The sequence below is a fragment of the Takifugu rubripes genome, chromosome 8, assembly GCF_901000725.2.
Source record: "Takifugu rubripes chromosome 8, fTakRub1.2, whole genome shotgun sequence".
Lineage (NCBI taxonomy): Eukaryota > Metazoa > Chordata > Actinopteri > Tetraodontiformes > Tetraodontidae > Takifugu > Takifugu rubripes.
Window position 1 is genome coordinate 13,504,831 of NC_042292.1, and position 24,064 is coordinate 13,528,894.

The following is a 24,064-nucleotide window of genomic DNA, read 5'->3' on the forward strand; positions in this document are numbered from 1 at the left end:
GGCTGATTAATACTGAAATCTCTCTGTCCACAGTGTCAGGGATGCATTTCCACGGAGAATAATGGCTCCCTATTAAAAGGGAAAATGAAAGAACGCATCTGATACTGCGGCCTCAAAACTGGCAGCAAATGTTTGGCAAATTGGAATGTGAACCTCCAGATTAAAACCAGATTTCTTTTTAAAGATCATCCAACTGCGCTTGAAACACCAGCTGCAGGTAGTAGGCGACCGGTGTAGTGTGGGGACACATCCTGTAGATGGCGACACCGAGGCACGTTATCGCGCAACCGCTGCGCCAACCGCAAAATCTTAAAAATAAACGCACTTGTGCAAGTTCATGCGGTTCGTGTGATTGTCAAAATGGCTGGCTGGTTGTATTTTCACCCTGTTTTAAGCGCAGATATCAAACTGAATCACGGCACATGTGCACAAGACAGGCTGGCTACAGGAGATATGGCAATATAAGTTCCAGTATCCCATTAGTGCCCCCCCCCACCCCCCAAAAAAAATCTTTATGAGTGCATTTCAACAGATGCACATTTTATTCGTATCCCAGTAGAAACCTTTGAATTACTTTTAAATATCCGTAAATATCGCTTGTTTTACTCATATTTCTGGCCAGCGGATGAGAATTGTGCTGTATCTGTTTTACATCTGTTTTGTGTATTAGTCTAAGACCTTTTATGAATTTACACCTAAACATTATTCTAATACTTAGTGTTTCAACTTTGAAGCTTCATTGAGACTTAATAAACCACGTCAGACCTTCCGGTCTGGTTATTTAACACTGTGAACTGGGAAAAAAAACCTCGAGATGATTTGAAATATATTAAAATGATATTTAAATACATCCTTTTTCCTGTCTTATTGTTGAACGGGGAACTGCGGTCTAGGCTCCGGAAAAAGCCGAGCGGAGCCGAGGGGAGCCGAAGCGCCTCCCTCCCCGTCCCCTTCGCTGAGTCGTGGTGCAAGCGGCCATGTTGGTGCGAGCTTGTTCCGGTATCAGGACGGGATCGTGCGCATAGTCTGCATTCGGACGCGGCTCCTCGTCTCTGTCCCTCTGTCCCACGCAGCTCCAAAGTGGGGAAAAAAGCCCCCCCCCCCTCCCCCGGTGCGTTGATAATGGATTTTACAACTTGATGATCCCGCCTTCAGACGGCCGGTAACGGAGGGGAAAAAAAGCCCAGCAGTCGGTGCACCGACAGGACGGACTGGTCCATCGCCACACTGCAGTGCAGCAGTGGTGAACGACCTTATTCCAATCACGCAACACAGGGAAGAGCGCTGCTGATTTCCGTGGATTTTTTTTTTTGTGGAGGGGGGGCGAGTTTTGTGAGTCGCCCCGGCAGTTGCGGCCGCAGGGGATAAGCTAACTAGCCGGATCAGCCTCGGAATAAATACCGAAGTAGCTCGCCATACGAGCTAATGGGCAGGCTGATAGCTAGCGCGACAAATTAATGCTTATTTTCCCCCCCCTGCCATGTGACTGTTTTACATGGTACTTTTAATCCCCCCCCGGAGTCTCCCCTGGATATTTCACCGAGGACATTTTAAATGGTTTTGCGGTAGGAAGGTCGAAACGTCGACAGGAATAACTTTGGCCTGAAAGTTTAGAACTTGGAACCCGGAGCCGATTTTCGAACCGATACGGATTTATCCCTGTCTCGAAACGAAAAGAGCGACGCTGCCTTATGAAAACGACGTTGGGTACTTTGAGTCGTACAGGTTGGCGACATTTTAGGCTTCCTGTGGCGTTTGTTAGCCTCCGGGTTAGCATGCTAGCCACCTAATTGAACCTTGTCTTTTGCTCTAACCATTGCTCAACTTTTTTCTTCAAGCTAGCCCAAGTTGCTAGCCGAATTAACGTCACCAGCTCCGACTGCTAACTCTGGCTCTGGTAACTCGTTGACGTCTGTCAGTTGAGAACACATTTTTGCCTTATCAACATCGAAGTTAAAGAAGACCTTTGGCTTTTTTTTTTTGGTGCTTGTTGACAAACATGGGGCGTACGGTTGATGCTAGGTCCCAGCTAGCTGGCTAAAGTCTGCTATCCGCTGATGAGGGATTCAACTTGTTGATTCACTGGCTATTCGTCGTGCTGCTAGCTGGCTAGCACTGGACATCTGCGGGAAACTTCCCTCAGCCACCGATTAGACAGTCGTTGAATGCTCCAAAGACACTGAAGACTCGCTCTCGTTTTGCTTTCCCTACTCGGCATCCTCAAGTTTTGCAACCATGTCAACAAGGATCCCACTGGTGCAAGTGATTGAGAATTCCACCGGGCAGGTAAGATCTAACCCTCTGATATGCACCCAGATGAAATCCCCGCGGTTGGCTATCAAAGAGTCTTGCAGGGGAAATTCTTCTGTGGTCAGGGGCCCTTAAATGGCCTCCATGGTCCTCCATTGTGTGCCTTTTTGTCCCTCTTGTCTTCGCCACACAGCAGTGATTCATCAGCCTTTGACACTGGCCTTTTCACTCCCTGCTCACAGGAACAAAGTTAGATATTTGTTTAGTCTGTGTGTTCCAGGCATGTCCTCCTCCTCGACTCCTCACGATGCTCGCTCCCCGCACGCATCGCACCAACTCGAACACGCCGCAGCGTCCAGCCGAATATCTGCTAATATCGGCGCCCGTCGAGGTCGGACGTCTGATCCGACACCAGGGACGGGCGCCGGGGTTTGACCGTTTCCTGCCGAGATGTCGAGCCTCCCGGTCGCGGAGGCTGTCGGGCATCATCGCGTTGCTGACGCCGCAGCACGCGCGCAACCGATTAGAGTCGGCGGCGATCGAGACGAGCATGACGGCGTCATGTGATGAGCGCTTGGATGGGTGGGGGGGGAAGTGCCTCTGCATGTTGACAGAATAAGCAGCGGGTGATGTCAACACGTACGCTAAGCTAACCCCCCAAGTCTATATTTGTGGTTCTCGAGTGTCCGGGCGCGTATAGGTGTCGCCGGGATCTGGGATCGGCCTTTTGGGACCGGACGAGTCATAAAATGGAGACTCTCCTATGTGATGTTGGAACTGCAGATGTAGGAAACGCCGCCACTGCCGTTGCGGCGGATGTGCAGGTTAAAATATCTCTGCTGTCATCACTCACAAACCTTTTCTGTTGATACCACGATCTCTCACTGCGTGTGTGTGTGTGTGTGTGTGTGTGTGTGTGTGAGACACAATAGCTTCCATTTACAGGAAAGCAGTTACCAGCGCGTACGTAGTCAGATAAGTGTAGGCACACACAGTGACGCACGTGGCTACACACCCTTACCTGTGACAGAGGTCATAAACAACGCATTCGGTTATATAAGCGCACCAATATAGCGGTAGCACACTTGGCTCCTCTCTCGGCGCTCCTCTCTTTCAGCTTATGTGGCTACGTAACACACGGGCTGCCAAGTTAGCATGAGACTCCAGGAATCACGCGACAACCGCAACGCGAAACGTGCACTGTTGCTGGACAGGCTTCTGAGCCCGGCCGTACGTTAGCGTTGGCTGTTTTGCTGAGCTCTTTTAGCTTTAGAGCCCAAAATGCAGGTCCAACGTGCAATTAAGTGCCGCGGTGTATTTTAGCCTCGCTAAAGCCGTCAGATACTGAATTTCCTTTGTCAAAGTGAAACGATCAAGGATATTTAGAGTTGTGTGGCTCAGCTTAAGCCTTTCAGTGCGTTTAGCCTGTAGCACCAGAAACAGGGCGTCTGATCCACCAGGCGAACGTTAGCGACACCAGAAACGGGGCGTCTGATCCACCAGGCAAACGTTAGCGACACCAGAAACGGGGCGTCTGATCCACCAGGCAAACGTTAGCGACACCAGAAACGGGGCGTCTGAACCGAGGCTAACGTTAGCGACACCGTTTCCGCCTCGTCGTCGTTGACAATTGCTGCCAAACCGCGGCCAGAGACGCCCAAAAGTGGTGTTAAGATGCGACACCAGCCTCCGCGGGACGCGCCCAATGGTGCCGTTTTAGGTCCGGCGGCACCGTTTGAGGAACTTGATGCTGTCGCAGGTGCTCGGCTGCACCCCGTGGCTACAGCGGTCGCGCTCTTCCCCAGGCGCGACCTCCCCGTCTGTCGGATTTCCTGTTATTCAGTCCTCACTCTCTTCATCCAGCCACCTCTGAGAGGATGGCGGCGCAGCCTGAAAGTGTCGTCATTTTCCCTTTACGTAAAGGTATAAAATCCCTCTTAAATGAGACCAGACCATCAGGTTTGGGCCCTTGTGTGTTTCTGTTGATGCACCTGAGGAATGTTGAGATATCTCCAAAAGTATTTGGACAACGATGCCAGTTTGTCGATCAGCTGTGTTTAGGAGCCTAAAGTGTGACGACTGCCTCTTAAAGCTCTTTAATTGCAGAATCATTAAGCAAAGCCGGTCCAAAATGTAAAGAAAAGCTCGTTATTGCAGCCTCAATAAGGGGAACACTTGGTGCTCACACACACCACAAATGTTCCGTGCTCGTCCGTCCTACGATGCTGCTAATTCAATCGATGCGAGGAAATGTGCCGCGTTACCACTTTCATTTAAAAAATAATGCGCCGCTGGCTGGAGAGCGCCGCGGAGGACAGAGCCCCCACTGTACGGGAGCGCCGGGACCGGCGGGGCGGATTCACCCCCCCCCCCACCCGTGTGAGCCGCGAGCCGTTGAGGTGGAAACCCAATCCCAATGACTGAGAAGCTCTTTGTGCGCGCTGACGCAGGTGCGTCTCTCCGCGCGGCCGTTCACCTTCCTGTCCACCTTCATTGATGCCTCCGCGGGATGAATCACGTTAGCGGCAGACGCGCGCGTCCCTGACGATCCGCCCAGGAAACCATAAATTATGCCTTTCCTCGCAAGGCCGGTCGCTAGGCAGAAGAACAGAGACAAAGCTAGCCAGGCCCCCTAGCAACAGGGAACCTACCGCCGGGGTTTTGGGGTTTTATTAAGAAAAAACGCCATTTAATCGTCTCTTTTCCGCTAATCAATCAGGTAGCTAGTCGTGATTGGAATTGCCCGCTCTAACAAGCTGGGCGGCTCCAGGCGTACTAACCAGCACGTGCTACCTGGGCGCAGCCGAGTGTGACAGTTTACCGGTTAGTCCCAGGGGAAGAGGGTAAAACAGGCCTTTCCTGTCGAGCCAAGCGCTAGGTGCGGCAGCTAACTGTACATCTGAAGTTCTCCACTGGATTGTAGTGAAGCTCGTGTGTACCCGAGTTGGGTTGTTCGTGATCTCCATCGCCCAAATCTTTCGGCTTCCAGAACCGAGGCGTGCTACGTATGCTAGTTTAGCGTAAATCTTCCGCCCGTTTCTGAAGGATTAGCTTTGCTGATTTTAGGAGCAGCAGTAGCTGCACAGAGTGGGGCCTAACGACCGACTAGAACCGCCATCGCTAATGACTAGCTGCTTGTCTTGTGCTACGCCGCTCGTGTAGCAGAAGACATCAAAAGAACCGAAGAGTACACCCCCACTTACCGCTAACAGCCTGACAGCAAACGGTTGGCACCAGCGCTGGGATTTTCGCTACACCTTCCTCCCGCTGCTGTGATGCTACGCGGCTAACGTGCTTCGCTGTGTCGAACCCAACCACAGAATCGCAGGCGGATAAGATTAATAAAGCAAACAGCCGAGGCGTTTCCCGTCCAGATTATTTCTTTTCTTTTCCTGAGGAAAGCCTGCGTCTATCTCGCTACACGTGCGCTTATCAGGTTCGAGTCATCCTGTGAAAACTCTGCGGACCTCACACTCCTGGCGGTTGCGTAGCAGCAGAGAAAGGGCGAAGGGCCGAGCGTATCGCCCTCGCCGTGGCGACCGTTGAGCAAACACGGGTCCCGCGGTCCACTTTTCTGCGCGACTGCGGGAGCAGTGTGAAGCTAGGCGAAGCTAGGCTATGCAAACGTGTCGCTAGGGGCTACTCGATGCGGTTCGAAAGCTGTGGTTTGGTGTTGGAGAACATGTAGCGTGTTTTTGGCGCTCTCTCGTCAGAAACCTCCACGCCACAACGCTTTTATAGAAGGAACCGTATCGGCGTCCTCCAAGGACGAAACAAATGGAGCGAGAGCGGTGTGAAAAGAGAAACTGAAGGATAAAACACAGCAACATAGAGCCAGAGGGCAGGATTCGACAGGCGACACGTCTCCATGGCAACTGAGTCACTACAACCTGTCTCAGGAAGCCTGCTCACGTGTCTCCGCCGATGGGGTTTTTTGGTTTTTTAAGAAAAAACCAGCAGCTATCGCCGTAGCGCTCAGATTGGGTTCGGGATTAGCAGTAGCTCCTGATCCAGCTAACGGTGCAGTGTTGTGAGTCAGGTGTACTTATGGATTCAGAGAGCAACGCAAGGACACGACGCCGACGTCCACTGTCGGGGGGGCTGTGAGGGGGCCGGGGGAGGGGCTGGGGGGGCCTCGGCCCGCAGCTGCCCTGAAAGTAGAGGAAGAATCGGAGGGCAAAAATAGGCCGACGTGAAAGGATGGAACAGGCGGGAGGTCGGAGGAGGGAAAGAATCGGCAGGAAACGTGACATAACGGCGTGTCCGAGATGACCGGGGGGGGGGGGGGGGCAGTCGTAGTCAAGTTAGATCACGTGCACGGTTTGGGTCAGCGCTTCGCCGCGGACCGACCCGGGTGTGTGCTCACCTCCCGGCCCGCTAGCTTTTGTGTCACGACCGCGTGGGTTTGAATATCGTCACCCTGGAGCCATCCGTCCTCTCCCCTGACCCTGATCCCAGTCACCTGTCATCTGGGATCACACACACACACACACACACACACACAAAATAGCCGTGACCCTTTCCTGGAGTTGAAACCGAATCACCGTTGCAGCACTTCTCAGCACAGCAGGGTTTTGTTTTCTTTCCGCGTACACACGTGCCCGTCGGAACGCTCCGTGTCTGTTTTTAACTCCAGAAAGTGACTTTAAAGTTAATTTACGTCGGCTTGGATGTGCGTGTCGAGTTCCACCGGCTCAAGATTAGCTGGGTTTTTTTTAATCGAGCACTAGCGAGGCTCTAAATACCCGTCCAGACCAGCCTGACCTGCATCTTGTGTACTCACAAAAACGTGCGCGTGGAAAGTGTCACACATCGGGTAGATGGAGCTGGAGGAGTCCAGCCTGTTCTCCTGTGCTGCTTCTGTGCATCTCGCCTGGGAAGCTCTGGTGGCTCCATGGAATTTCGCCGCCGCCTTTATTTCCTTGCTAGCCAAGGACGATCTGGATTGAAGCGGAATATCGGGTATTGGGACGAGAATCCTTCCCACAACTAATTTGGATAATGCCCTTTATGTTCACTGTTAGCTTCAACGGTCAAGCTAACGCCACGCTTTGATCTCCCGCCTCCCCAGGAGTCCAAGTCATCCGGCCGCTCCAGCATGTCGCGGTGTCGGAACTCGGTCTCCACGACCACGTCGGAGGACCAGCCGCACATCGGCAACTACCGGCTGCTGAAAACCATCGGCAAAGGCAACTTCGCCAAGGTCAAACTGGCACGACACGTCCTCACGGGGAAGGAGGTGAGCGAACACATTTGGCCCTTAAGAGCCATTTCAAACTGTCTTTTTCATTTTTTGGGGGGCAAATTCTAGAGAAAATCAGTTTATTTGCCTTCGTCCTGAGACAATCCTTCATAATAAAAGCATAAGATAAGCGTTTGCTCATCAAATGGTCATAAAAATGTTTTAAAAAACGGTTTACCACCATGTGGCATGCTAATGTCAGCAGCCTGGGTTAGCGTAGCTTTGGAGCTACGGTGGGAGTTCAGATCAGCATCAGGCCGCCCGAACGCCTCGCTGAGAATTCCACATTTGATTTAACATGTTTGAAAAAGCTGTGCGTGCATCGGGCGGCGTCTAAAGTCCAGCCCCGTCCCCGTCTCCGCCCGTCCCCGAGCCAGGGAGGCGAACGGGCTCTGTCAATGTGTGACAGCGCCGGGCCCGACGGCCTGATAACGCTCCGCGTGACTCCGCACAAACACGGCGAGGGAGCGTCGGAGGACAAGAAGAACCTGAAAGAGGAGTGGATGAAAGGTCGGCAGTAAAAGAGTTCGGCGTCCTCGTCGAGATAGCGTCCCTCTCCTTTGCTCCGGCCCCGGGTTGATTGTGACCTCTGACCTTTCCCCACCGAATCCCTCCGCACAAAACAAATGTGACTTGCACGAAAAGGTTCCCGTCTCAAATTAAAGCCGGCGTTTTGCTTCCAGGTGGCCGTGAAGATCATCGACAAGACGCAGCTCAACTCGTCCAGTTTGCAGAAGGTGGGTCCCGACCGCTCGACGTGACCTTTTGTTTATTCACACCGACGGGAGAAGCGGCGGCGGAAAATCCAGCAGCATCAGTCACGCAGCAGCCACGATGGACGCGCTAATGCTAACGCTAATCCAGGGAGCTTTGATTAGCCACATTAGCTATCGTCCTCGTGGGGGTTTAGAGTGCTGGAAATCAGGTTGGGGGTCCAGATGTTGATGCTAATAATAACAATATTAGTAATACAGCAGGACAGGAGGCCAGATTATGGGATGGCAAGTGGGGTCTGGCCCCAGACGCACAACTCGGCTCTGCTTCTCTTTTAACTCCGTCTTTCGCTCTCAAGTGGCCTCGTTTGTCAGGGAGAGTTTTAATTACAGGAAGCGGGCTGCAATTACCGCCGTTTGATGGCCCCAGGGTGGGGTCTGTCCTCTGACACGCACACCCCCCCCCGACACCGGTGCGTCCACACGAGGAGAACGTTCGAATGCGAAGCTGACGGACGAGCAGGAAGTCGGCGCCGAGTTCCCGCGCGTCCGTTAATTAATTACAGCTACAGATCAGCGTCTCTTCAGCCGTCCCAGATTTGGGTTCATCCCCCCCCCGATGTGTCGTAACTGCCCACATCAGTTTGTTTTCCCTCTAGTCCTTTCACCCACAAACAGGAAGTGAGCGCTTTCGGCCTCATCAAATGTCCGCTCGCTCGCTCGCACTCGCTCGCTCCCGTCGCCCAGGGAAACGGGCGAAGCTGAAACTGGCTGGACGGGTTCTGATGCCACAACCTGCGGGGCCTGTTTGTTGTTGTGTTACAGCTCTTCAGGGAGGTGAGGATCATGAAGCTGTTGAATCACCCCAACATAGGTGAGGCTGCCACCATCAACTGCCCCAGCTGCTCTTATTGCCCTATTTTCTCTCAACTTCTGCCCCCCCCCCCGTATCTGACTCCCTCCTCTGTCTCCACCTCCAGTGAAGCTCTTTGAGGTCATAGAGACAGAGAAGACTTTGTACCTGGTAATGGAGTACGCCAGTGGAGGTAAGTGTGTTGCTGTGACCCCCCCCCCCCCCCCACTGCCTCGCCCCCCCCCCCCTGTGTTAGAATTTAATGAGTGACTCTCCGTTTTCCTTTATACCCCAAACGGAGCTGAAGACTTAATAAATGAATAAGATGTTGCAGAATAACAAGTTTAGACTTTGAGAGCGGTCGTATCACCACCACCTGGTCTCCTCTGGTCCCCAGGTGAGGTCTTCGACTACCTGGTGGCCCACGGCCGGATGAAGGAAAAAGAAGCTCGCGCCAAATTCCGACAGGTGTGTGTTCGCGTCTCCACCTGCAGGCTACACATGAAGCGTCACAATACTCATCCTACTAGCAAAGTGAGGACATTTGGGCTGGTCCTCGAACCCCCGACGGTCTGGTCACACATAGGATTGAATTGTGAGGTCAAACTGGGGTCAGAGGGTCAAGAGGGACGGTTAGGGTCAACCCAAGTCCTCACAAATATAGAAATACATACATAGACGTGTGTGTGAGTAAAAGTACATGTATTTTTCAGCTGTCTGTGGTAAATGTCTCATTCTCGCCCCCCCCCCCACCCCACAGATCGTGTCAGCGGTGCAGTACTGCCATCAGAAGTGTATAGTCCACAGAGACCTCAAGGTGAGAACGCACGCGGCGCCGAGTCGCACGCCGCCTCTTCCTCTTCTCCTCGTTAATGTTTGACCCGTGCACCACCAGGACGTTGGTTAATGAGAGATGTCATTAACCAACGTCCGCCATCATCTGACATGAAGCCTCCGTAAGACCCGCCCACCCGTACGTGCAACTCGCCGGATTTATTCTCACACGAGTCGGCGCCCAGGTTCGGGGTTCCCGGGGCGTTTAGGTTCACGGTGTTATGCAGCTGGAAATCCTCTTACGGTGCCAGCAGGCAGACCTGTGAGACGCGGACTCCTAATCTCAAACCTCGCTCGTTTTCACGCCAGCCGGCGTTCTGTTTCGACCGGTGTTGCGCAATCGGAACAAACGCGTTAAAATGTCCGTTTCATCGCATTTTGTGTTTATTAGTTCACGTGGAGGTCAAAAGGGAATCCGTGATGTTAAATCATGCGCGCGTTCTCGCTCAAAAACGGCGAAGAGGGAGAGGGACGCTGTTGCTAGGCGACGCCGGCTTTTCTGCCCGGTGGCTCGTACAGAAGCTAGGCGGCTAACCTGCACGCGTCGCCCCAGAATAGGCGTTTAAGACGTGGTAAGCTAGCGGTTCTGGTCTTCTATACTTCTATATTTCCGCCTGTAGGCCGAGAACCTGCTGCTGGACGCAGACATGAACATCAAAATCGCCGACTTCGGCTTCAGCAACGAGTTCACTCTGGGGAACAAGCTGGACACGTTCTGCGGCTCCCCGCCGTACGCTGCCCCCGAGCTCTTCCAGGGCAAAAAATACGACGGGCCCGAGGTGGACGTGTGGAGCCTGGGGGTCATCCTCTACACGCTGGTCAGCGGCTCGCTGCCCTTCGACGGGCAGAACCTCAAGGTGGGGGAGGGGAGTTTGTAGCATCACGGGAAGCTGATTTGAGACGTCCTGAAGGCAGGAAGTGGACGTTTGAAGAGCGAATCGACTGTTTGAACGGTGTTTTGCCCCTCACCAGGAACTGCGGGAGCGCGTCCTGCGCGGCAAATACAGGATCCCTTTCTACATGTCCACCGACTGCGAGAACCTGCTCAAGAAGTTCCTCATCCTGAACCCTTCCAAAAGAGGCAGCCTCGAGGTACGTCCGCGCCGCGAGGAGGCCGGGGAACGGCGAAATCCGCCCAAACTAAAAGCCTCTTCTGCCAGCAGCAGATCATGAGGGACCGGTGGATGAACGTGGGCTACGAAGACGAGGAACTCAAGCCGTACATCGAACCCCAGCCGGATTATAAAGACCCCAAAAAAACCGGTAAGAATAGAAGGTTTCAGAAAGGTTGGATTTCTTCCTGTCTTTAATAATACACACATAGGGTCACTTCTCCATTTAGATATTATGCTACAAATGGGATTCTCCCTGGAGGAGATCCAGGACTCACTGGTGAACCAGAAGTACAACGACGTGATGGCCGCGTATCTGCTTCTCGACTACAGGAACTCCGAGGTAAGCACTTCTCCTTTTCCCCTCGAAATAGATAAAGATGCAGTTTTTACGGCCGTGCCGTCAGCTTGTCTGAGCTCTGAAGACGCCCGTGTCACAGGGGGTGTGTTTAGTCCCAGAATTGTACCCCAGACGCCTCTTGAACTGCACTCAGACCACAGATTTGTTTTTTTGCCATCAGTTGGAGGAAGGTTGCATCAAGCCTAGACCAGGAAGTGAAGTAAGCAACATAAACGCCCCTTCTGCGCCTCACAAGGTACAATGAGATCAACAAGGTCTTAACATTACACCGGCCGCTGCTACAAACGGGCCTCCTAGCTAGCCTCCTAGCTAGCCTCCTTTCTGCCGCGGTGCTTTTTCTGGGTGCTTGGTTCCGCTCTCGTGACGACTGTTGATCTAGTTTCTGCCTGTTAGCACGCACACGCTTCCCAGGAACGTTCCAGCGACGCTGGAGTCATGCTAACCGCGGCGCTGTTGTCGTCCTGTTGTTTCAGGTACAGCGCAGCGTGTCGTCCAACCAGAACCCTAAGAACCGCAGAGCCACCGAACAGGGTGAGATTGGTGTGTGTTGGCAGGGAGGAGGGTGTGTGTGTGTGTGTGTGTGTGTGTGTGTGATGGACAAGCGTGGTTCGGCTCATTAAACACGACATCGTTGTGATGCACCAGGGTCTTCCTACTCCAAGAGGGGCGGACAAGCGGACAACAGGACCGCAGCAGAGGATTCTGGGAGGAAAGGCTCGTCGGGCAGCTCCACCACGAAGGTGCCGGCCAGCCCCGCGGTCTCAGCCGACCGTAAGAAGAGCGCCACGCCTTCCACCGTGAGTTCAGGAGCACGGCGCTATCCCGAGGCAGCGTTGCTGGTCTTTATTTAGCTGCTTTTAAAGCCGCTCCGCGTCTCTCTTCTCTCTCCAGAACAGCATCCTGTCCACCGGCACCGGTCGCAGTCGAAACTCGCCTCTCAACGAGAGAGCCACGCTGGGTCAGGGCATCCAGAACGGCAAGGACAGGTAAACCAACGGCACCGAGCGGCGCCACGCACGCGGCGTTAGGAAGAAGCGGCCCCGTTTTTGGAACACAAAGTAAATCAGTCCCACAGCTGCCTCAGCGGCCCGATCCCAGACGTTGGCCACCAGGGCCCGGGGCCGTGCCAGCTGGCCCCGACAGACCCAGAGCTCTTCCTGCCAGGGCTGGTCAGGCCACTCGGGCTCCTTCTCAAATTTAGGCCAAACCTCAAGTAGATTATAGATAAACCACAACGGTAGAGTTTAGGCCTTGAATTTCAGGCATTAGCCACGATGCTATTGCTACATTAGAGCTCTCCCCTTTAATCCCCCTCCATCTTCTCCCCCCACCAACCATTTTAAGCTCTTATGATATGGGCAATAAATCACACTGTCCGATACCCATCATACTTTAACCAGCCATGCGCTTTGTGTGCTTTTTTCCATTAAACATGAAGCCAAACGGTAACCACTCCTGTGAAGCTGCGTTCACTTTATTACTCGTACGTTGGATCTCAAATGACCCCTCGTTTCCAGTGCGGCGCCCTCGGCATCAAAAGGTTCCGTTCAACGGATAAAAACCACGAGATTGTTTTGAACCGGACAATTTGGCCGCACCAAAAGCAATGGCGAGGTCATTTGAGATTTGAAATGTTGTTTTTGGATTAACTGGGGGGGGTCTGTTAGCTTTGGTATGCTACGCTAAATCAGTGGTTTCCATCTGGTTTTAAACATTAACTTCATTTGATCATGATTAATGCTTGAAAGTTTTTATTTGCTTTTATACTTGTCACCCCTCCCCAATTTGTCTTTTCTTCTCTCTCCGTCTTTTCCTTCTTCTGGTGTTCTTTTGTCTTCCTCTGAGCTCCAATTTTCTTGCTAGTTTCCCGTCTTATATCGATGTATTTTTCTCTCTATTGAAGGACGTCAGGAACATTTATGATGGGACACAAAGTCTCGGCGGCGCTGTGCGCTTCTCGTGCTTCTGCTGTTTCAGAAAAGGCTTCCACGTGACGACAGAGTCTTTAACATACACGTCACACGTGCTTCCCATCACCAGTCAGAATATTCCCAGTCTGACCAGTTCGGGCTTTTTATTCGACGAGCTTCTGTAAAGTCTCTGTGTTTTTCCTCATTTCTCTCCTCCTTTGCGTCGCACCAGGTTTGGTTAGAAGCGTTCGTCACATGCGGAGCTTGGTTGCCCGTAGCAACCTCTCTCCTTCAGGAGAGTGTTAAGGAAACAGCTGTTAGAAATACAGTTTGAATCAAGGCAAATTTATCAGCTGCAGCTTCAGTTTCCAGAGTGATATTCTGAATATTTGGGCAATGAGTTTGGAGAAGTTTCTGGCCTGGGGGGTCATTTACCAAGTGGGTGTGATAGAACCCAAACAAAGCCCTAAAAACGTTGAAGGTTGTGTAACAGATTATCAGCTGCTCGCTGTTTTCTCCGTTCTCTCGTCTGTCTTGCGTCTGCCCTGTCCCCCCCCCCCCCTCCTCCTCCTCCCCCCCCTCCCCCATAACTGTGTTTGATTTTAAAAGTGCTGCTAACCAAGCCCAACCTCACCTCTCCACCCACGCACCGAACCCCGCCCTGTGTGACTGTCCGTGTGCGTCTCTCTGGTGTCCTTCCGTGACGTGTTCGTCCGTCGTCGGTCACGTGTGCGTGCGCGTGTGTGTGCGTGTTGGGCGGGGCTGCTTCCCTCGGTGTCCCCCCTCCCCTCCCTCCTCCTCCTCCTCCTCCTAGCCTAAACACTCCGGGTTCCCGCGCCTCCACCGCCTCAGCCGCAGCCGTCCTCTCCTCCTCCTCCACTTCCTCTTCACGTCCCCGCCACCACAAGTCCCTGTCCTCCTCCAATCATCCATGCCCCTCTGACCTGCACGCACCGCGGCCCAGGCAAGTCTCTTTAGCCTCATCTCCTCATCCATCCAGCATAAACCTGAAGAGGGACGGTTAACTGAGATTAGGAGAGGTCAAAGGTCAAAAAGCACACCTGTATGATATTTGTCTTGTGTTCTGTCCTTCGTGAGTGGCCACAACTATGAGGAGGCAGCAGAGATGATTAAATCTTCCGTCTCAACACAAGAAACGGCGTTAATCACTTCTGGTGCCACCCTAAATATCTGTGGATTTTCAGATCCTCTCCCACTCGGCGGTTCCTTAGCAACAGCGCAGCAGCGAGAGTCATGTGCAGTTGTTGACATATTTATTTCAGGCCGAGCGGCTCACATTCACAGCTCACGTTGAGCCGGCGTGGACCAGAGCTGCAGAGGTGGAGAACGAGACGAGCAGGTTTTTCACCCTCTGCCAGCACAGAGGTGTTTTCTCACCCAGCTTTGTTTCCTGACAGGAGAGAAGAGACGCATAAAGGGCCAGAGCGGACCTTCTGTCTCTACTAAATCACCTTTTTAAGCTTCATCCATGAACAGGGATTTATTCACTGAAGCTCGCCAGGATGTGTTTTTCAAAAACATGTCAAACAGTGTTTAATGTTTTGGCTATTTTTTAAACATTTTCCCCCTCAAGTCTTTATTTTTTTTGGTTTAAATTCTTAAAGGTTGTTTGGTGCTCCCGTTTAATCTGCCAGTTAAACCTCCTTTAGCTCTGGAATTGCCTGGGAAAATCCACAGTGGATGAATGACATGATGCAGTGGCCAGACAGTCCTGTGTGTGTGTGTGTGTGTGTGTGTGTGTGTGTGTGTGTGTGTGTGTGTGTGTGTGTGTGTGTGTGTGTGTGTGTGTGTGTGTGTGTGTGTCGCTGTGTGGTCCAGCTTTGCCTGCTTGAACTTGTCTCTGTCCTGTCGGGCCACTTTGACATTTTCATCCCGCACCGTCTCCTGGAAATCCTTCTTCTGTTAGCTAGGACGTCACGTGAGCGCCAGCCGCTCACGCCGTTCTCACGGATACTGACCCCCCCCCCCCCACACCCTTTTGTGACAGTTTGGGGGGGGGGCAAAAGAGGGCCGTTCGCAAATGTCAGGCTGAAATTCCAGCCGAGCAAATGTCAAAGTGGCCCTCTGGCTTTTGTCTGCTCTGTGTTGAAGTCTCGTTCTGTTGCATGCGCCATTCAGCAGCGAGCTCGGCCTTTTCCGAACCTGGTTGGGAACGCTGGAGAGAAGGTACTGTTGGAGCGCGTAAGCTGCCCCCCCCCCTTCCCCTCCAACCCCACCCCGAGCGAGGAGTAGGCCCCTATATTCAGAATATAGCCTGTGCCCCCGAAATCCCCCACAGATCATCTGCCGATCCCTTCGGAACGACATGTCAGATTCCATCTGCATTAATGTGGAGCCGCATCAGGCGTCCCGTAAGGACCCCCCCCCCACCCCCGGCTGCAGACGCACGTCCAGCACCATCAGAAACAAGTTATCAATAACTGCAGAGCCCCCCCCCCCCCCATATTGTGTCGCTGCCAGTGAGTGTGTGCTGAAACGCCAAGTGTAGTAGAAGTTCTGCACCGGCTCGTCATTTCAATCGTTTAATGACGGAAGAACGCTTTAATTGTGTAAATACTCCCTGACTGACCCAGTATTTAGCTGTGGTCGCTCGGTCCCAGGAGAGGAACGGCTGTTTTGATGCTTGTTCGTGCGTCTGCTGCAGGCCTTCTACTGCCACACACACACACACACACAGAGGAAAAGAAGTAAAGCCATGCTTTTAGCTCAGTGTGTGTGTGTGTGTGTGTGTTTGAGAGAGAGGGAACGTGGTTTGAAACGCTTTCAATCTCATGGCCAGAACTGAGGATTAAGTGTGTGTGTGTGTGTGTGTGTGTGTGTGTGTGTGTGTGTGTGTGTGTGTATAATCGGGTCTTGGCTGACTTGTGGGCTTGTGTGTAATATCAGAGTGAGCGGATGTGGATCAAATATAGAATTTGTATGAACTTATCCTGAGGTGAGTCTGCATCAGACTGAAGTGACATGAGCTAACTGGATTTCCCCCTCCCCCCTGTCCTCCCCCCCTGTCCTCCCACCTTTTCCTTCCAATCCCCTCTTCTTCCACCACCTCCCTGTTTCTCTCCTCCCGTGTGACCACCCACACCTCCTGATTCCTTCGCCTACCCGTTTTTAATACTTTTCCTCTTCTTTTTTAACCTCCACACCTCTTTGTCTTTCATTTTCCGCATCAACCTTTCTTCCTCCCTTTTCCTTCGTCCCCCCCCCCCCCCTCCGCTCCCCAGTGCCCCGACTCAGCGGGCACCTGGCGCCTCCCCATCTGCCCACAACATCAACAGCACCGCCGCGTCGGACCGTACCAACTTCTCCCGAGGGGTGGGCATCCGCAGCACATTCCACGCAGGCCAGCAGCGGGGTGCCCGGGACCAGCAGGGCTCCGCCTACCCGGGCGGGCCGGCGTCTCCGTCGCTGTCGCACGGCAACACCCAGGCCCGGAGGACCCACGGCGCCACGGGCATCTTTAGCAAGTTCACATCCAAGTTTGTACGCAGGTGAGTGGTCAGAGAGGATCCCGAGAAAGCAGAAGCGGGTCGATCACGTGCGAGACCGACAGGACAGAGAGGACGTGTGGACCGACACCGATAGGCACAGCGTGTGCGTAGCTTAGGCCCCAAACGCCACCGCGCTTTTCCCAGCGTTGCAGAACGTGAAATTGATGTCAGATGCATCCCCCCCCCCCCCCACTCAAAGCGTTCTCATTTCCCACAATTCATCTTTCAAAGAGCTTCAATGAATCTTCCAGATCCGAGCAGATGATCTGTGGGAACAAACCGGAACCGAATTAATTTCCCCCGCTTTATTGTGGCGTTCGCTGCAGAGATCTCAGAGCCCGGTCTGCTTGTTGCCCAGGAACTCCCACCCAAAACCTTTTTCCGAGTATCCCCCCCCCCCCACTCCCCCCCTAAAGAAACCATCAAATGACCGGGTTTGCATTACGAGTCGGCTCACATGCTCATTTCATCTTTCCTCTAAAGCGGCCGCCCTCATCTCAACCCCATCACTAGGCCGGGGAGAAGAAAGCCGGGGAAAGCGCCCAGCCGGGCCTCCTCTGTAATTTAGCCCAACCAGGGGCAATTTGGGTTTCTGGGTTCAGCGGCCGGGGCCCTGTTTATGCGCCGGGCCGCGGCTCTGAGGCTCGTCTCGGGGGTACCTGATTGGAATGAAAGCTACTATATTTTTATATTTATAGAAGCTTTCGTTTGTTCTGGAGGGACGTGCGGCTCTGATCCGACTCTGCTGACAGATGAGGAGGATCTGGTGCGTCGGCTGTGGCCTTAATAACCTGAGAGAATGGCTTTAGCATTTGGATGATTAAAAACCACCGGAGGTCCTGTTTAAACCGGGTCCAATCGGCCGCATCTGAGCGTCCCGACGGGGGAAAAGATCACCAGATTCCCTCTGGGTCCTTCGAAACAGACCGAACTGCCGACTGAGACCTGGACCGAAGGCGGCTAAAAGCAGCTCGCGGCCGAGTCAGGGAAAAGAAAGTAAACGGGGAGGAGGAAGAGGAAGTGGCAGCAGGTGCGGCCCAGAACGCGGCGAAGCAGAGCAACAAAGCCAACGGCTGCAGAAGTGTCCTCACACTTCGAGGTGTGTCAATAATGTCGCAAACGGCGCCGCCGCTCCAGCGGCCTCGCCAGCGCCGGCCTCCGAATAGACCAGATTTGAGGAAGGAGGCGGTCCGGGTGTTGCTTCGTGCGCGGGTGAGGCGGAGGTACGAGCGCCGGCACACTCGGCCTCCCACGCAGAGATACTGTAGCTCCGTGGCGACAGTATCCATGGTTACGCCGGAGATATCACTTTTCCCTCAACTATAAATACCACCAGTGGGGACACCTTGACACACACTCGCACAGAGGTGGTTCTGACAGCGTTAACAGTCTCACACACACACACGCACAGGAGTGTGTTTTACCGCGGTGTCGTATAACCTGAGCTCCGCTCCTTCCTGCTCGGTCTCACGCCCAGGCCGCTGGCCCGCTCTGAAACGTCCTCGCCGGTGCTCCTTTGCAGGTGCGGGGAAGCGCCACACAAATGTTAAAACCCGCATGTCTTCTGCAGTGACCTCATCAATCTACGGTTTTATACATACGTTTGTTTCTGTTTTTCTTTATCCTCTTTTTTTGTAGAAATCTCTCGTTCAGGTTTCCAAGAAGGTAGGAATCACCCCCAATGTTAAATCCATAACCCCTTGGTTTATATCCATATATTTCTCCTCTTTATATATATTTGATATATATATATACACACATATTTCCTCCCCTTCTGGTGTTTTGTGCTGCTTGTCGTTGAGATTTTTCCTTTTATGCCTTGAGCCTCATCCTTCCTCCTGTTTCTACGGTTGGCCCTGAGGTTGGCCGCGTTTTGGCCCCTCTTTGTTTTATTTATTTCAATGTTCAACACTAACTTCCCTTTCACTCCACTCTCCATTTGGCACAGTAACACCTCACCCCACTTCCTGTTTCGCCCCTCCGCTGTCCCTCCCACCCGCCTCATCAGACCTCGTTTAGCGTTGGCACCTTTCCTTCCCACCTAGATCTCCATTTGTGATTCCAGTTAGAACTTTCGAGGAAAAAAACCAAACAAAAGGAGCTCAAAGTGACCTTGGAAAGGTCAGAACAATCCACTAATCGATCGTTTTGATCTCATTTTTCTCACCGTTATCCGAGCTAACTCTCATCCCCACGTCCACCTCATTTTTTTAACTTTCATCACTCTTTGCTAAAGTCAGGTTTTAATTGGCCAGAAGGTTCTCATTTATTTATTTATTTATTTATCCAACCGTTATAAGTTACTGTTCTCAGTTTCTGGCTGTAGTTGAGTAGTTTTTTGATGGAGGAGGAGAGGACCCAGGAGGGATGGGGCCGCAGATTCTCTCAGCCTGCACTCTTTTTTTTTATTTTTTTATTTTATCTTTTTTTTATTTTTTTCCTCCCGGAGGCTGCACTCTTTCATTTATCACTCTTCTCACTCTGGCACTGGCTCTCTAACAGCAACGGCAACAGAACTGGATGGCTTTGACCTACTGTGGCTGAAACAAAACCAAAAACCCAACAGACCTTTATTCTGTTGACACACATCTACATTTCATGCAACTACAAAAACATTATTTTATTTTTTTTAATGTAACGGGATCTATGTAGCTGGCGGAGTCGTCTTCACTCATTAGTTTGTGCTGAACTTGGAGTTCACACTTTTCTGGATGCTGTTAAAATCAGGTAGAGCCAGCCTTCAATCAGACCGCAGCGCCCCCTGGCGGCCGTGGGGTGTATCGCAATTTATTCCCAATTTATGATCTGACGTTTCTTTTGCAATAACATCGAACCTAAGAGGCAACATTCACGATCTTAAAGCATATGTAAAGAAGGGGTAAGTGGTTACAGCTTATGCGTCGATGCATTTGTGCTGCAGTCTGGACCAGTGCAGCTATATTTAGGCCCAGTGTCACAGTACGTCGTCTCTGGGAGCCACTTTGCATCCTTTCATATTTGGTTAACCCATGCAGGGCATGCAAAATGGCACCGTATGATTTGACATCCTTTCCCATGTGCTCCGTTTGTAATCACGTTTCTTTTGCAGGAGGTATTCACGTTTTTAGTTCTTTGCTAATGGGGCAAAAACAGCAGTGTTTTCAGTTGAGACCCTCCGATCTTGGGTTTTTACTTCCCCTCCACTGTTGGCATGAGTCATCTGTGTTCCTGTGTCTGTGCGCGCGTGTGTGTGTGTGTGTGTGTGTGTGTGTGTGTGATGGATGTTTTGACATAAATGTTCGCCACAGTGCTGTTATCTGCGCAGGTCCAGTGTCACTAATAAAGGTTTTAATGCAGCGCTGGGGGTAAATAAATGTATCTAACCTCCTTTAGCCACATGACCCGCTCTCATCATGCTCCTCATTTATGTTCCGGTCCATTCCATACATGACTTCTAACCACTCTTCCATTTTAGCCCCTTTAAAAGGTTTAAAACACAAATATAGGAGCGGCATCCATTTAACTGTGTCGGTCCAAATAGGCCCCATTGGACAAACTAGAAATAGAAGAGTCACTGAATTTGTAGTTGCCGCTAATTGCTAAGCTACCTGCTAGATTAGCAGAAGATTAGATCCGTGAAGAGCACGTTCCACCTGAGTGTGTCCAGGTTTGGAAAGGAACATGATGGCGGGCATGGCGAGCAGCACGACTGTTGTTTCCTGTTGGCGCAGGCCCCTTCAAAATAAAAGACTAAACTTTTGTTGATTTCTCTCAAGGAGTCCATTTGAGGGAGAGGGTCAGGATGAGGGGAGCAGGTGAGGCACAGAACAGCCCGAAAACGGGGGAGGAACCCCCCACAAATCCTCCGAAAACCGCCTGCTAATCAGTAGAGTGGAGCTGATCTGGTAGCTGATCTGAAAGCTTGGTGTGAATGTCTGGGGACGGAGTGGAGGGGGCAGCCGGGGCTAATTGGTTGGTGATGGGAGGTGATGCGGTGACCAATCGGGACGGGGACGTTAGCGGCGAATGTTAGCATCCTGGAAAGCGAGCGTGCTGGTGTGGAAGCGTACCTGCATGGCGGTGCGTGCGTGTGAATGTGCAACGGGAACCCAAATCAAAAGTACCCAAGTGTGTGTTTGTCGGCGAGCCGCCGCGTCCGAAACCTCACGACGCAAAAAGCCACGCGAGACCAACGCACACGGGGGCACTTGGAAGATCTGTTTGTCGTCGTCTTCGTGTCCGTCATCATCTCCTCCCTCCTCCTCCCCCTTTTTTGGTTGGAAATTCCCCTCACGAATCTTTTATCTCATCCGTCTCTGTCCTGTCGTGCCCCCCCCCCCTCCCCCCCCAACAGGTCCATGCTGAGCAGCACGGTGGACAAGTCGGAGAAGACATCCGGAGGCGGTTTCTCCTCCTCGTCCAACAACGACGAGAACAGCTCCTCGCCTGGATCCGGCAACACCGGTGAGTCCGCGCATACACGTGCGACTCCCCCCCTCCCTCCCTCCCTCCCTCCCTCCCTCCCCTCCCCCCCCCCCCCCCCCCCCCCCCCCCCCCCCCCCCCCCCTCCAGGCGGCACCGGCACCCCTCCGGCCATCGCCAGCCAGAAGGACGCCGCCAAGCCGCGCTCGCTCCGCTTCACCTGGTCCATGAAGACCACCTCCTCCATGGAGCCCACGGAGATGATGCGCGAGATCCGCAAGGTGCTCGACTCCAACAGCTGCGAGTACGAGCAGCGCGAGCGCTACATGCTGCTGTGCGTGTCGGGCAACCCAGCGCACGACGACTTCGTCCAGTGGGAGATGGAGGTGTGCAAGCTGCCGCGGCTCTCCCTCAACGGCGTGCGCTTCAAGCGCATCTCGGGGACCTCCATCGCCTTCAAGAACATTGCCTCAAAGGTCGCCAACGAGCTCAAACTGTGAGCGGCGCCGAGGGGCGGGGGGGCGAGCGCGGAGGTTGGGGATCAGTTTAGAGAAAAAAAAAAATGTATCGGCCGTCACGCGGACGAGGGTCCGAAACGAGGCCGTTGGTTCTGACACTAGAAATGTTTCCTTTCCAGATGTTTTGCTTTGGTTCCAGAGACCCGGCGGTCCGAAAGTTGCGACGCACTTACGTTGGAAGGCTTCTCTCTTCCTGGCTGGGGGGTCGCGCTCTTCTTGTTTTCCCTCCACGTACAGCTTCGAGTTTCCACATCTGTGCATGTTCCAAGGCTCACTTTGATCACTTCGACCACTCCTGTTACTCCTTCCTGCTATTTATTCAGTTTCTCTGCACGGATCTGCCGTCACGTCTCTTTGTTTGTTTGTTTGTGGGGGGGGGGTTCAGGGGGGGGGGCAGCCGAAACAAAGACTTCCTGAATTATTAGACAGGTGGCAAAGTTGTTTTGCTGGAAAACTCCATTGAATTAGTCCCGATTCTCCCGAAAAGACTCCAGCCGAGCCGGGACTCACACACACACACACACACACGTGCACAAAAGGATTAACGAACTTTGCTGTGGTGGGATTAAGGACCCTCTCCACCCACCTGCACAATCCTGCCCTCCTACCCTAAAGTGAACTTTAAACACACACACACTCTCACACACACACTCTCTCTCTCTACAGCACAAACACATCCAGCTTTGCCTCGTCACTCCCGTTTCGCTCCCTCGTGTTTTTAATCGCGCGGAGGCCAGTTCGAACTTCTGAATGTTCTCGCTTTGTCGTCTTTTACAGTTTTTAAAGTCGAGTTGTTCACTGGAGACAAAGGGTGATGGGGGGGGGGGGGGGGGGGGTACTGATGGTTTTATGTTGCCTTTATTGGGACTCGCTGGGCGTAGCGTCGCGCCTTCACATTCAAAATGTCAACGCCGCCCCCCCCCCCCCAAAGTCCAGGAGACGGCGCCTTTAGAGACGGTTTGTGTGTGTTGTACAAGATCACTGGAAAAATATCAAGAATGACGATGAATGGTGAATTATTTTCCTCTTGATTTGATAATATATTTTTGTGTCGTCGAGAAACTTTTGGGTTTGTACAGATTTTTGTCGGGGGGGGGGGGGGGGGGGAGGCGGGGTATCATATCATCGCCGTCTTCTCTGTTCTAGTCTCGTGCACCTTTATCACAAACACACACACACTCGCTCACACGGAGAGTATATCAGGTCCGCCCCCGCCCCCACAGGCGCCCTCGCCATTTCTAACGGCGTTTGATGGTAGCGACCACTACTGCTCATTGATCTTCGGCCATTTTTTTTTTTTTTATTCTTCCTTTTTAGCGTTCGAGGCCTTAATATTCCAGAAGCGGGGGAAAGAAAACAGGAAAGACTTGTGCGCATGTACATGTTCAAAAGAAGCCACTTCCTGTCTGAAGAAAAACACACACTCGGGGAGGGGTTTAGAGTAAAGAGGTCCAACTTTTGGGTCCTGTTAGTCAAACTTAACTTTTAACACTTTTCTTTCTATCACGATGACACACTGTTTTATTATTTCCTTCAGTTTTTAATACGTTTTTCTTTGAGTCGATCATTGTAAGGTGCTGGGTATTGGATTCTAATTATTATTCTGACTGTTGCTGTTCTATTATCTCTTTCAGGGTTGATTTGACATTATTTGCGTTTTACATTGCTGTAATTTACATTGATTTTCAACGTGTTTTGAGCGAACTGTAACTGTAGTGGTGGGTTCGGGCTCAGGAGGGGCGATCAACTCCTGAGAAATGTATTGGTTTTTTTTTTTTCCTGTGCAAAGATAAAAATGATGAAAAATTACAATGATAGTAATAAAAACAATGATATAATGATCCTGCTTGTGAAATATGTTATGGGGAAACAGGAATGCCCAGAAAAGTGAAAGAAAATTCCCTTTTTTCAGGTGATGTTAAGGATTGTTGACGGATCACCCCCCGCCCGAACAGCAGGGGGCGCTAATTGCTCTTTATTCTCTAAAGTGGGATATTTACCAGGAAACGTACAAATCAAACTACAATTTGGTCATTTCTTTATTCTAAATTTTGAAGAAAAAAAAGTCTCAAGCACAAAGAGTTCCACAATGTAAACAACGTCTCACAGTACACGCAAGCAGTAAAGAAAAATAGTCCCGTTAACTTCAAAAGGCAAAGCTGCTTTAAAGCCAAACGTGTGTCAACCCTCGAGGCGTCCGCCGACGTGTGGAGGACATCGCTCGCTTGTGCGTCTGTCGGCCAGGTCGGCTGACGAGGCGCGGCGTGTCCCGACGGGAGCGGCCAAAGACCTTCCTGGGTGACGCCGAAACCGAACGGGCTCTGGTGGCGTTTGTGGAGCTGCTACAGGAAATACTTAAAC

At 52.2% G+C, this 24,064-nt stretch overlaps 1 protein-coding gene across 9 annotated transcripts; it reads left to right on the plus strand.

The window, feature by feature from the left end:
- The first annotated feature begins 957 nt into the window (after positions 1–957).
- Positions 958–23,544, plus strand: mark2b (MAP/microtubule affinity-regulating kinase 2b). 9 transcript variants are annotated; one of them, XM_029839709.1, is made up of 21 exons: positions 958–2,286; positions 7,322–7,489; positions 8,176–8,229; positions 9,031–9,079; positions 9,186–9,251; positions 9,456–9,526; positions 9,819–9,875; positions 10,513–10,749; positions 10,865–10,984; positions 11,056–11,155; positions 11,217–11,347; positions 11,526–11,600; positions 11,839–11,896; positions 12,011–12,162; positions 12,257–12,351; positions 14,090–14,239; positions 16,518–16,784; positions 18,423–18,449; positions 20,540–20,578; positions 21,118–21,227; positions 21,336–23,544. In XM_029839709.1, exons 1-21 carry the CDS (start codon positions 2,236–2,238, stop codon positions 21,683–21,685), a joined length of 2,427 nt encoding a protein of 808 aa, XP_029695569.1. In that variant the 5' UTR covers positions 958–2,235; the 3' UTR covers positions 21,686–23,544. The 9 variants fall into 9 exon arrangements, with proteins under 9 accessions (XP_029695569.1, XP_029695574.1, XP_029695570.1 ...); XM_029839710.1 differs by having other exon boundaries at positions 959–2,286; positions 11,235–11,347; XM_029839714.1 differs by lacking the exon at positions 11,526–11,600.
- Positions 23,545–24,064: the final 520 nt, after the last annotated feature.